General features: G+C 41.0%; 2 protein-coding genes across 5 annotated transcripts in view; one reads left to right on the top strand and one right to left on the bottom strand.

The window, feature by feature from the left end:
• NT5C3A (5'-nucleotidase, cytosolic IIIA) overlaps positions 1 to 4,662 on the top strand; it is a 45,596-nt gene extending 40,934 nt beyond the window's left edge. For all 4 annotated transcript variants that reach the window (XM_019538419.1, XM_019538398.1, XM_019538407.1 and 1 more), the window contains 3 exons: positions 2,142 to 2,304; positions 2,820 to 3,020; positions 3,880 to 4,662. In XM_019538419.1, the coding sequence (XP_019393964.1) occupies positions 2,142 to 2,304; positions 2,820 to 3,020; positions 3,880 to 3,981 (466 nt within the window). In that variant the 3' untranslated portion in view covers positions 3,982 to 4,662. The remainder of the gene's footprint in view (positions 1 to 2,141; positions 2,305 to 2,819; positions 3,021 to 3,879) is intronic.
• Positions 4,663 to 8,768: 4,106 nt separating this feature from the next.
• FKBP9 (FK506 binding protein 9) overlaps positions 8,769 to 13,497 on the bottom strand; it is a gene marked incomplete at its 5' end in the record, with an annotated part of 31,716 nt that continues 26,987 nt past the window's right edge. The window contains 2 exons of the mRNA XM_019534860.1: positions 8,769 to 10,098; positions 11,905 to 12,068. Coding sequence (XP_019390405.1) covers positions 9,916 to 10,098; positions 11,905 to 12,068 — 347 coding nt within the window. The remainder of the gene's footprint in view (positions 10,099 to 11,904; positions 12,069 to 13,497) is intronic.

Raw genomic sequence — 13,497 nt, 5'->3', positions numbered from 1 at the left:
TATGCAAATTCAACTATATGTGCTTGGCTGCTGGGGCTGGCCCCTGGGTGCTGGCCGGGGCACGCATGGTACTATGCGCCGCATGGTTCTGCGTGCAGCGCCGTGTGGTACTGCCTGCATGTGCCAGCATGGCTGGGGGGCGGCAGCTCACTCACGCTCAGCCAACTGCCCTGGCAGGATGAGGTGGCAGAGGATGAGAGGGGTGAGGAGTACACGCGGAAAGTGCCTGACAGTGGCAAGGATGTGCGGAGGAGCAGCAGCAGGTTGTCCCCTGCCGCCCTGTAGTAGGTACAGGTGTTGCACTGCATGTACGGGCTGTGCGACGCCATGTCTGCCTTGTTTCGCCTCTGCAGCAGCAGCAGCAGCTTCTTGGCTCTGAAGCCCGGCAGGAAGGGCAATCTAAGGGATTTTCAAGGGTAATTTTGACTATATGCGATTTTCGCCTTACGTGCTGACTTTAGAACCTAACCCTCGCATAGGATGCCACTCCACTGTGCAGCAGTCAGATAGGAGATGGCATGGCAGAGTGCCACCATGATGGCAGGGATGCAGGATGGAGTGGGGGGTGGAGTACAGCTGGCCTTGCCCTCCCCACCCTGCTCCCTGGAGGCAGTGGCAACAGAGCTGGGGGTGAGACCAGGAGCCCGGCTCCCTGCAAGGGGGGGTGAGGCCACCGGAGCCTAACACAGTAGCAGTCCAACCCCTGGCCTGGCATGGGAGGAGAGGAGGTGGTCTCTTCCTTCCCTCCCTCAGGCCCCTACCTGTTGACCCCAAGCTCCTTGCATTCCCCCCCCACCGCTGTCATTGGGTTGGCCCAGGCCTGCTGCCTTTCCCTTCTTCCTCCCGTGACAGCCCAGCTTCTCCCCACCCTCGGGCCTGGTCCTCCCCCTGCAATGGGCCGAGGCCCACTCCTCCCCTTCCCCTGCTGCTGCATCTGTCCCTGCTCCCCACCCCCATTCTTGACAGCCAGTTAGCTAGTTTAACATAATGCTATAAAGCCTTATCCTGATAAGCAGGCAAGCAAAAACAGATATCTGAATAGCATACACCACCTGAATTATATACTAGAAAAAGAGATGCTGTCTCTTGACACCGCATTATTTGAACCATTACTGAATGGTAACCATTAGTTCTGGTTTTGATGTTGACAAATTGAAAACTATTAGAAGAGCTGAATAATTATTTAATATTTGGAAACCCTGGCTTACAGGAAGAGACTAAAAGTCATCAGTTAATTTAAAACAGGGGTACCAAGCTAACCTGGGCTCTCAGGCAAGATCTGGACCATATCTAGACTATGGGGCTCCTTACAAGCTGGATCTGAATCCAGACCTGGACCCAATGACAGCAAGGCAGGGCTTAATTCAGCTGTCATGTGCCTCCCCCTCTTTTCCATGCTTCCTCAGTGGGGCTTGCAGTGCCCCCACCCCCCAAAAACAACTGTGTTCATTTGCATACCTTAATCGCTGGATAAACTTACCTAAAAAATAAGGTAGATTCCTCATGATACAGCTGTCTAAAGCAGTGGTCACCAACCAGTGGTTCTTGATCCACTGGTAGATCTCAGAGCCTCTTGGAGTCGACCCATGGGGTAGGGTGGGGGGCTGAGTGCCCGCATGCACGTACACACATGCCCCAGCCCAGCAAGTCAGTCGATGGGGCAGGGTCTAGTTTGAGGCCCCTACTGTGAAGGACAGTGCCACAGGAGGCAGGAGTGGGGCCCCAGCCGGGTGGGACATACCTGCTGGGGAGGCGCACCCCTAAATAACTTTTTCCCTCTGCCTTGATCTGCCCTCCCCCCCTTGTGTCCCCACAGATTTACCTGCTGGGCAGGGGAAGGGGAGGTGGCAGTGGTGACAGTGCACAGTAGATCTTGGGTTGCTTTTAAATGCCAAAGGTGACCTCCTGCTTAAAAAGGTTGGGGACTACTGGCCTAAAGAATATGCTGTAGCTCAACATGAAAATGAGCTTAAAGCAGGAATTACTTGACGTGCTCTTTTATGTCTTGTGTTATGTAAGTGATAATGAATCCTGCTGCCCTTAGAAGTACAGTGAAAATACTAAGGGAAAACTGAAACATGACATTCCCTATAGGCTCTCTTTACATATTACTTAGCTGTTATTTATATTGTGTTTTGCAGGGAAGGATATGAGAACTTTTTTGATAAGCTAAATGAACATAATATCCCTGTATTCATATTTTCTGCTGGGATTGGAGACATTCTTGAGGAAGTCATCCATCAAGCTGGTGTTTACCATTCTAATGTCAAAGTAGTTTCTAACTTCATGGATTTTGATGAGAACGTGAGTATGAAATATTACTTTGAGTTCAAAGGATTTGGGAGAGGGATAGAGGACCCACTACACATAATACAGCATAAAGACATCTCTAACTGCAGTGGATGCAGACAACTACCCCGCTGTTTGGAAAACTACCATCGTATAAGGAGTTATTTTCCTAAGCAGTAAGCAAAGAAAGGTGGTAGACTGTAATTTAGTGTGACTAAATTAGTATCTCTTGTGTTGCTACTCCAAGAGCATCCCAGAAGTGTTGCAATGCCTCCAGGCAGGGCAGATCACCAACTCTCAATCTAGTCTTTAGCAATGACTTTGTGTTCTGATCCAAAAGTAACAAATCTTGCTTAAAGCTTACAAGAATTAAAAGGCTGAATATTTGCACAAGATAATTTTATCTAAAAAAAAAATATTTTATATATATACATATACATACACACACACACACACACACACACACACACCACCCTGAAATTACTTTGCTCACATAGAAATCAAAAATAACTTCAGAATTTGTTTATTAGGGTGTATTAAAAGGATTCAAAGGAGAATTGATTCATGTTTACAACAAGCATGATGGTGCCTTGAAGAATACAGAGTACTTCAAACAGTTAAAGGACAATAGCAACATCATATTGCTGGGGGATTCCCAAGGAGACTTGAGTATGGCTGACGGAGTAGCAAATGTTGAACACATTCTTAAGATTGGCTATCTAAATGATAAAGTAAGTAGTTTTATATATTGGTCAATTTAGATTAGGCTTTCCTTCTAATTGCAAAAACATTTTAATAACACATTATAAAATCAAAGACTGCCGTGAGCATCTTCCAAGTTCCAAGTGTATTTCAAAGCTGAAAACACTTTGTGTGTTTTGTTTCTCTATTATTTTTTTCACCATGACTTCTGAAAGCAAAGCTGAACTTTCCTCACTTTAGCATCACCTGTATTAAAACTCCTGCATGAAATGTCTTAGAATACAAAAGTTACAGGCTGCAGGTGGTTCAGTCTCTCTTAAAATGCTATCTTTTCCCTTTGTCTAGCATCAAATGTTTAAGCAAAATCAGTCTTGCAGGCAATAAATAGGCTGTTATAATCATTCTTTGAAGAAGGATTCAAGACTGTGATTGCAAATTTAAAACATTTCATTTTAGATGTAGCACCCCAGATGGAAAAGTAAACCACTTACATATAGAGTAAAATGCTTCCTTTTCATAAATCTGTAAAAGTAAAAATCTGTCCTGAATTCCACAGCCTTTGCATTTCAGGAAGCAGAGAGAAGTTTCATTCTGATTTTGTGACTCATTCACAACCTCATACTGCATGAAGTTTTGAGAGTGGTCTGGGCTAAATATATACTAAACACCTTGCAGAGTAGAATGTACATATGTGCTCAGTTTTTTTCCTAGTTCAATTTACATGACCAAAGGAACTTAAGACTCAATGTAGTAAGTAGTGACAATAGTTACTACACCTTGAATACTGGTGAAAAGCTTTGGTGATGTGGAATTGACTTTATAACAGGTGGATTTTTCTGCATTAACTGCTATTAACAGGGTTTTCCTTTCATTCATTCTAATAATTAGGTTGATGAACTTCTGGAAAAATACATGGACTCTTATGATATTGTTTTGGTGAAAGATGAATCATTGGATGTGGCCAACTCCATCCTACAGAAAATTCTGTGAACTGCATTCAAGTCACTCCGCTCTAAATAGGACAGCTGGATAGAAAAGAGCACCTGTTGTTTTAGACGTGCACACATTATACTGTTTTCTGGACTTCTGTAACTTAAAAGTTTTCATCATCATTTGATAGTTGAACTAATATACAGTGTCCATTGTCAATGAGAAGCTCCTTTACTACTCCATGCGACCACACACTCACCTGCTGCTTTAATAGCTAAGGGTTACCCTTTTCTGGACATGATGAACTATACTACGTAGAGGAAGTTACAATTTATTTTTGCTGAATTATGCAAGTGAGGTGTTTTCAAAACAAATTCTGTGAAAATCTAAGCACCCTGTGAGTACCTAAATAGCAAGCATGGATTCACATTGCCTTTCACACTTCTGCCCTGTCTCTTGGCATAGGAGACAGTTATGCTCCAAATCACAGTTGCACTAATGTTCACAGTATAGTTTTCATAATAGATATTTTCTTGTGGTAAATATGATAGTACAGATGCAATAAGATGCCATAAACAGAGTTCTCTCTCATGTTAAAAGTATTCTATACTTTGTTTATCCTCTATGTTGAATGGGAGAATTATACTTTGGTGTAATCAATATTATATTTGCGTCACAGGAAGTTTCTTTGTACTTGTAACAAGAATATTTTTACAAGGCAATACAATGGTCACCCTTTCAGCCCACTCAGTCCTTTATTTTGTACAGGTAATCCACAGCATCCCCCAGTATGAACACTTATGAAAGGGTAACTGCTTAACAACACCATAAGCCAATCTTAGTTTGATAGTGATGCTGTTAAGAGTTCTATACAAATCCTTCTGAGTTAAACATTTTCTGTGCATCAGGAGGACGAAAAAAAAAAGTTGGGAGTTTTCAGAAATGATCTGCTTGGGTTTTACTCTTGCAATATATACTTAACATAAGATTCTTTTGGCTAGCTGTGGCAGTGGACCATCTTATGTAGATGGCCCTGTGCACCTCTCTGGTTAAGAGGGTTGATGGGCAGAGCACATCTCCCTCAATCCCTTTTTTCATTCTTAGCAGGGAGGCAGAAGCCTTGCAGTATGTCAGCATCTCTGCACTCATGACTTTGGAAATCACTACCTACACACCTTACAGCTATTTAGTTCATGGACTAGGTGCACACCCTCTTCCTCTAAAGTTTCTCAGTCTGAGAAGAAATGCTCTGAGTTTGAGAGAAACAGCTCTGAGTTTAAAACTGCTTCTTTTGAAGCATCAGAGGGTTTTTATCATTTAGGAACAGGACACAGTACTGAACAGTGTTCTAGAAACCAATCATCTTAGCATTACATCTCAACTTAGGCTACAAACTGTCTCCTGAAGATAAATAAGCAACTCAGCTATATCTTTTGCTTAAAATGGAAAAGGAGCATTGCCCTTTTTTTTTTTTTTTTTTTTTTTATACATACACACACATACACATATATACACATACATACAGACACACTTAACCAGAGTATTGCTGTCATGGCATTGGGCTGGATTTTATGACCGTATGTTGTGGGAAGATAGGTGAATATTTAGTCTGTGAATTTTAATGAGGTTTAGGTATGAGTTAGCTCAAAGCTACATGGCCTTGGGCACACACAACAGGGGACATTTAGAAGCCTAGGGAACTTAGCCAGCAAAAACTTGGGCATCTCCAGGCTTGCAGAAACAGCTGAGGAGGGGTGCTTAAGAATTAAATTTTGGATTTAGACACCTGAAATAATTGCTAGTTCCAGTTCTTTGGGCCTTCTACTACCAAATCCCTTCCAAATGAGTAGTTCTATTATTATCAAAACACCAGGCGCTCTCAGGAGAAATGTTCAGAAAAAGTCCAAACAGCAAGAGCTTCCTGAAACAAAGGTGGGGGGTGGAGCAGGGGTGTACCCACACAAAACTAGACTTATTTAAACATGAAGTCTGTTTGTCATCCATCTTCCAGATGTGTTTCTACCCACATTTACACTGGATCAGGTGGTTTCAGTTTCCAGGCAGAATTAAAATCAATAAAAAGTGAAAGAGAACCTGCGTTTCCACTGTGTAAAATGTCTTGGATAGAGCAGCACATACTACAGCCATATCAGCAGCAATTAGATAATCCTGCCTTTAAGCACTGGGGATATCAGGAGATCTACACCGCTATATTAAGGCAAGGGAGGATCCAGTTCACCTTATGCAGTATTTCCTTAAGGCAGGGTTACTGCCATGATCACTCCAAATTCCTGTCCAAAGTTATTTCAGAGTTCCATATGAGCCCATCCATTTGCCTCACAGTGTTAATTCATCCCCAAACCTCACTTAGTCCCAGGGAAGCCAAACATCACACACTTAATGTAGGAAGAAAATTGTTACTTCACTATGGTCAAAACCTTTCTTGAATACATCTAGACTTTTTGTGACCGTTTTGGTGTAATTAAGGGTCAGATGATATCTTCATGATAGATTATGGATATGGGTCTCCAACTACATCACAACTGATAAGCTACCCAAGTTAAATTCACCTCACTACATTAGAGTATAGGCAGCTCCTGCTTGAATAACAAAAAGAGCACAAACATTCCCCGAGTCCTCAAAATACAAGGTTTTTTGCTTAATTTAGGGTAAGGAATGGAAAGTGCCTTGTACTTACTGATCACTATGTTTCCCCCCAAATTCAAATTCACTTCTTATCTGTGGCACACATCCAGGTTTATTATTTGAGACCTTCATCTGTTTAAAGCTGCTTCTTCCTCCTAACCAGGTATTTCAGGCTACTTCAGTGTTCCCATATTCCTAGGAATACAACAGAATACACTCCTAAGCAATAAAAAAAAAAATACGGGGGGGAAAAGATGAACTTACTAAATGAGAAACTTGCCCCAGGAACTGGTCATGAATTCAGCATGTCTGTTTCTTGAATAACATTGGAAAGGAAGCCTGAATTGGCGGATTTCCCTGATACGTTTTGAATCTGACAAATATACATATAAAATGTTACAGCAGCAAAAAAAAAAAAAAAAAAAAACTTTACCTTTTTCAATGTTAAAAGATGTTAATGAGCATACAGCCAAAAATGTCTGTCATACCATGAAAAAGTCATATTAAGCACACTTACATGTTATATATGGTAAATACTAGAATCAAACAAGTATGCATCTTGGCATATAACTTTATTCCATTAGTGCTTTGGAGAATAACACTGTTTTAAATCAAAAACATTTTTTAATCTAAATATTAGCGGTACCCAATGCCTTAGGCAAAGTATTGAAAAACACAATGAAAAATTATTTTCCATTCAAAACAACTAATGAATATTTCAATACAGCACAAACTAGTGAGGGGGTACAAAAAAAAGTCAAGCTTAAGTTATCCAATCTTACAAAAGAGATTCACTTACCTCTCTGTTCACTAACTTCCTAGCTGTATGTCTCTGTATACAAAATACCAGTACTAGAAAGAAAGGTGTTCATGAAGTCCCAGTATGCCCTGTTTTCTAGAAGGGTCCTGCAGCTTTGAAGATGCAAAGGCTTGTTTTCCACCATATTCCCAAAGCAATGCACTTGGACTAGAAATGCTAGTGATCAATTTGCTTCTTCCTTGATTCTGAACTAATCTCAATGCAACATCACTGAAGAAAAAAAAAAAAAGTCTCCAGAACACAGCTTTGGTGAAAAAATAATGCTTCTGAAGGATAACTTGGATAATGAGTAGGGACCTCCCAAATTTAGAATTTCACAGTTTTCACAGAAACTGTCAATTTGGTAGATCCCCCATGAAAAATCCCAGCCCTTGCAAAAAAGAATGGGGACTGGAAAAGTGGGAAAAGACTCCTAGCAGGCAGGGAGGAAGACAACTGCAAACAGAAAAGGGTGGGAAGCCCTGGCACCCTGAAGCACGGGGATGGAAGGGGAGGGGGGGGAGGGGAAGGAGATTGGCTAAGAAAACTTGGAAGTCCTGCCCCTCCCCAGAGATTACAGGTGGCCAGGGGGGCCCCAGGACTTCCCCCCACCCCGGAAATTAACAGGTGGCCATCTGTGAATCTCAGGGAGAGGCGGGATTTCTAGGAGGCCTTAGCCAATCAGAGGTGTGGGGAGGCGGAGGAGGGGGCAGGGAACAAGAACCAACCGCACTCCAACACTGCACCAGGGCTGTGAAATTTGGAAGCAGCCTCCATGAATTGGGTAGGTCCCTAATAATGAGATCTCAACAAACCCCTTTGTGCTTCTGTCTGACAGTAAAAAACTAACATTAGCCCATAGATAAATTAGAACAAGGAAATCTTGACCGTTTCCGAGCTGGCAATTTCAAATGCTACACAGCCAGGCTGGCACCATAAAACTTCACTAACAAGGCATTCCCTAGTCTTGGGAATGAAACGGTATACCTTAGGTAAATAAAAAACAATTTTGTTATATGGCCAAGGAGACAACTATTTAGTCCCCTCTTCTCCAAAAACCATGTTGTGAACAGCCACAGCTCATGGTGATATGCGATACCGAGTTTAGAGAATTCCTGAATGGCCGAAGTCTCATTTAACTGTTAGCATGAAGTCCAAGACAGAAATATTTTCTTGTACAGTTAATCGTGTTCAGGTATTTTTCTTAACCAGTCTCTGTCTAGAGTGATTTTTCTCTTAAGGGCTTCAGTTCAAATTCTGAAATACACAGATTCATGTTATCTAGTGTATAGCACTTATCAGTCGTACAGAGAGTGCGTATATAAGAGAACCTACGATAATAGATCTCAACATTATCAAGTCAGTCCTCCGCCCATCAGAAAAAAAAACACCCCACAATCTCGAGTTGATCATAATTTTATGTAACAAAAAAAAATTAATTATTCAGCACATATCAAAACACCAAAAAAAGTTAAAGGCATTTTCTCTTACAACTGTTTCAAAAGCCAATACAAAATGTTTTCATTTAAAAATAGCAGTTTTCAAAAGGAGTGTCTCAGGTCATTCAAAACCATTTATGTACACATCAAGGAAAGCAGGAACCTAAAAAGCATTCAACTAACACAACAACAACAACCCTATTTGTACCTTCCCGACAGTGTTGTACAGTATATATTTGTGGTCTTCAAAAGGTATTCTCTGTTGACTTATACTCATGCCACTTTCTAGGACATCTCTCTCTTACAATTTGGTATATTTTACAGATTGTCTCATATACAGGTCCAAATAGGTGATTGCCTGGGCCTTAGTATTCATCTTAGCCAGTGCTTTAACAGTCTTCCAATGAGAGTCAACTGCACTAATTAAATAAAATATAGGAATGTAGCAAAACATATTACAGACAATGAGACTCATCATCACACAAGTGGTCACAAGTTAACCCCGTTTCATTTTATTCACAGCTTGCCAGAAATTTGATTGGCACGTCTAATATTTGATTGTAATCAGCAAATCATAGTTCCTGCTTCAGACTATTAAGAGATTTACTTATTGAAAAATTTACACGCTTTCTAAAAGAACTACAGTTGCTCTCCGATAGCAAGTTTGTTCTTTAGCAGGTACTTTAATGGGGCATGCTCTGTTTTGTTTTGTTTTCCATTTTATGGACCTGTAGAGAGATTTTAAATACAAAAGTTAAAAAAAAAAAAAAAAAAAGCACCCTGTATGTTTTCTATTTTTCATCCATCCAAAAGAAGCATATCATTCAAAATGAACTGTGATCCTTAAACCTAAAAATTAACCATATGGTTCACAAAACCATGTTTGGCAGCATACTCTTAAATCAGTTTATAAGTTTCATGATGAGGCACTTAATGCTTGTTTTAATAGGACTACAGATTTAAACTAAAAACCTTTTACTTTATGCAACAATTCACAATGCACGCACACACTCACGCACGCACACTGCCCAAACACTATCCTTTCAAACACAAACACACTTCATGGATCTTCCAACAGTAGGTCGGCTTGCAATTCTTTCTGGCTTAGTGTTACAGTTCATCATGTTCTTCTCTGGACTCTTGGTCTTTCAGTTTGAATTCATCAGCTAAAATCTTGCCATCTCCATTTCGATCCTGATTTGCGAACATATTTTTAACAATCATTTCGAAGTCAAAACCAGGAGCTAGTTTCCCTTTGCCAGAATTGACTTGAGCTTGAATGTATTCTGAGAACTAGAGAGAGAGAGGGGAGAAGAAGGAAAAAGCACGGTGAAATCACCAAATAAATTTAATAATAGATATTTTACAAGTCTATTTATTTTAGACAATCAGTCCGTTGCTCAACTGGCAGTGTCCTGAACACAGATGTGGGGGGGAAAACAGACAGAAGAGAGCACATAAAAAGCACTACTACCCTTAAGGAGCTTACAATCTATGTCGAACTAAATAGACCAGACAGACGAGGTCAACACTGCTCCACTGAACTCAATAGGAGTTTTGTCATTTGCTTCTATGGTTCCAGGATTACACTCCATAACCTTACATAGGTTAAAAGTAGGTCACATTATGGAAAGGCCTTACATAAGCATTTTAAGAATAGATCTGAATGAAAAGGAAGCAGCTTTGTTTTGTTTATATAGAAAGCTCTTTGCATTAAGATTTTCACTGAGGTAAAAAACCCTCCAGAATCTGTATGAAACCTGACACCAGTCAGCAGAGAGAATGAAACCATTGTGCTGCTGAAAGATGACTTAAGATCGACCAAGATTCAAATAATCTGAAAATATTAAAAATAGTTACCTGTACCTGAATTCCCCAATGGACTTTTAGCTGCCCTATCAAATTTTCTTTAAAAAGAACGCCCCCCCCCACCCCTCCTGTTATCAGAAGAGACACAAGGGAGGGAAACTAATCTGCTAAACCTAAAATGCTGTCAAACACAAATTAAAAAAAATTACTCAGTCCATATACTCTTATTTCGGTTCTTATATACTCTCTGATGCTATTTGTAACAACAGCAAATATTTCAGACTGAACTTCAGCTTTTGACAGTTTTTTTTAAAAACAACTTTTTGGCTCAGCTCAAAGTCTCCACAAATCATCCATCACACCTTCTGCAGATCAGAAGGGTTTTGGTACATTTAGTACATAAGCCTTTTCCTTCCCACTCAATTCTGTACGGTGCAAGGCTCACAGGAAAGTGAAGAGGAAAGAGAGAGAGATAAGAAAGAGGAAACAGGGAATTTATTATCATTTTAACCATCTGCCTTTCCATAATCTGAAAGGCCATTTTGTTCTATTTTTCCCCCTTCAATTAAAATGTGGCTTAATTTAAAATGTCAGCTTTCCATTAAATTTATTAGCGAACATACTGTAAAATGGATAAACACCATAAAGATATGGTGGCTGACCAGTCTGTGGCTCAGGGTGTCAACCATACAACCCATGCAATGAATTCACCCATAGAGCCGTTTCACCCAGCCTACAGGCCTCTTAGAAGGGCTAGGTATTTGGGTTAGGGCCTGCCGCAGAATTCCCTGCTGCCGAGCCCCGATGGGCATGCATGTCAGTGACGAAGAGCGAGCAACAGCTACAGTAATCCCTGCACCACCACTCCCCTTGCTGCCACTTGCCCCACTGCTACTGTCAGATGTAGATCCAGCCCACGTGGAGCCCTGAAGTCCAGATCCAGCTTGAGGATGCAGGTAAGTTTGGCACCTCTGGGACAGGTGAGTTAGGTCAGTGGTTTTCAAACCGGAAGCCTGGGACCCACAATAAAAGTCATCACCACGGTTCTGCAAGACAGTGGGGATAATGGTGGAGCAAGCCAGGAGGCCCTGTGCTGCCACTGCCAGGCCAAGCTGCCTGGCTCCATGTCAGTCTGCAGGATAGGGGGAGAGGTTCTGCACCAGCAAAAGTGACATGAAAGGGTCCCATGACTTCAGGAAGTCTGAAAACCACTGATCTATCCCCTGAGTTTTGAGATGGTGAAATTAAGGGAAATTATGCAAAATATTTTTACAACCTAAAAAACCTTACCTCTTCCAAAAGAACCTCCCCATTATTATCCTGGTCGATTTCTTCAAAGAGATTGGGTGAGACTTCATCATTCCATATAAACATGTAGCCTTCAGGTAAACCAGACACTAGTTCCAGCAATTCAATGTCGAAAACTAATACAGCACTACCAGGTACTTCTCCTTCTGTGACAACACACAGCAAAGGGAAGCATTACTTTTCAATTACGTGCCTATGGGTAAAAATGTCTATTTTCTCACAATTAAACTTCCTCCATTACTTAGAGTAGTTTTGGGTGCAATCCAAAATCCACTGAAATTAATGGAAGTCTTTAAGTGGGTATTGGATCAGGCCATATGGATGAACACCACACTGGGGTTAAGCAGCCAAAGAACACCCAATACTCTGGTCATATGAGATGTATGTGTCCCAACCCAGGGACACAGGTAACAAATGTAACATGACATGTCATAACAAACACAAGAGGTTATCAACACAATGTTTATTAAAATTACTGTGGACATTGCTCAAGTTCTTTTAATTTTACAGGTCACTAACTGTCCCCTTATTAGGAACTGAACTTCCCTGAAATAGAAGTAATAATTTTGTAATTCTTTATTGGCAACTTTCATTCTAACCTGAAGTATCAATCCTGCAAATACACTCTCCCCCACACATACAGTCTCACTTACAAGACCCATGCATGCAGGAGTAACTACATGGCCAGATACAGAATTAACAACTCATGTTTAGTCTACAAGATTATGGAGCAAAATACAAATGAATATTCTAACCTGGACAGTATACTCATGGTAAGATGGCAGGTGCTTCTTCTCAAAGAAATATAGCTTACTAATAGTGAAAAAACTGAGCCTCTATAAATGCCTTATATTAATGAGTAAAAATACCTCCATGTTTTCTATTTTACTCTTTGCCCATATTAGCCTAAAGGCTTTTTGTAGTTCCAATTTTCTCTTTTTTACATTTTCTACATACAATAGTAAGTTTCCTATTAAGTATAAAATGTTACCCAGGTAATAACGGGTACTAAATAAATGTGCCATAATTGATGCTACTGCGCATTAGCACCAGCTTTTTAAGTGATATTAATGTAAACTAATTCTACTGCACGTTAGCACATTTTTTCATGACAAGCTAATCCGCAGTAGAACTAGTCTACTGTGTAGTTAGCATCTCAGGTAGACACGCCCACTGAGTGATGCTTAAAAGCTAGGGCTGTGCAAAGCTTTGGGCCCTGATTCAATTCAGCAGAGATCTGGTTTGAGATTTGGCCAATCTCTGAATCTGAATTGAATCAGAGGACCCTTTCATCTCTCCAAATCAAATCAGAACCCTCCGAGTCAATTCAGAGAGATTCAGAAAGAGTTGGAGATTCGGACATAGAGATAGATTTAAATGTTTTTTCTGCATACCTCTAGGTAGCAGGGGCTTGTGAATGCTGTGATGCTAGAGCAGATGAAGTGTCCCACAGGAGTCCAGTGGGCATCCCAGTGCACTCGGCAGCAGACCTGGAGGTGGACCAGAAGCACTTCCAGTCCACTTCCAGGTCTGCCGGGGAGCGTGCAGGAGGACCCCCTCCAGCGACTGGTGCCT

The sequence above is a fragment of the Crocodylus porosus genome, unplaced genomic scaffold (genome assembly GCF_001723895.1).
Source record: "Crocodylus porosus isolate Cpor-Errol unplaced genomic scaffold, CroPor_comp1, whole genome shotgun sequence".
Classification (NCBI taxonomy): Eukaryota; Metazoa; Chordata; order Crocodylia; family Crocodylidae; genus Crocodylus; species Crocodylus porosus.
Note: the sequence above shows the minus strand (reverse complement) of the source record. Positions and strands in the feature narration are given on the sequence as shown.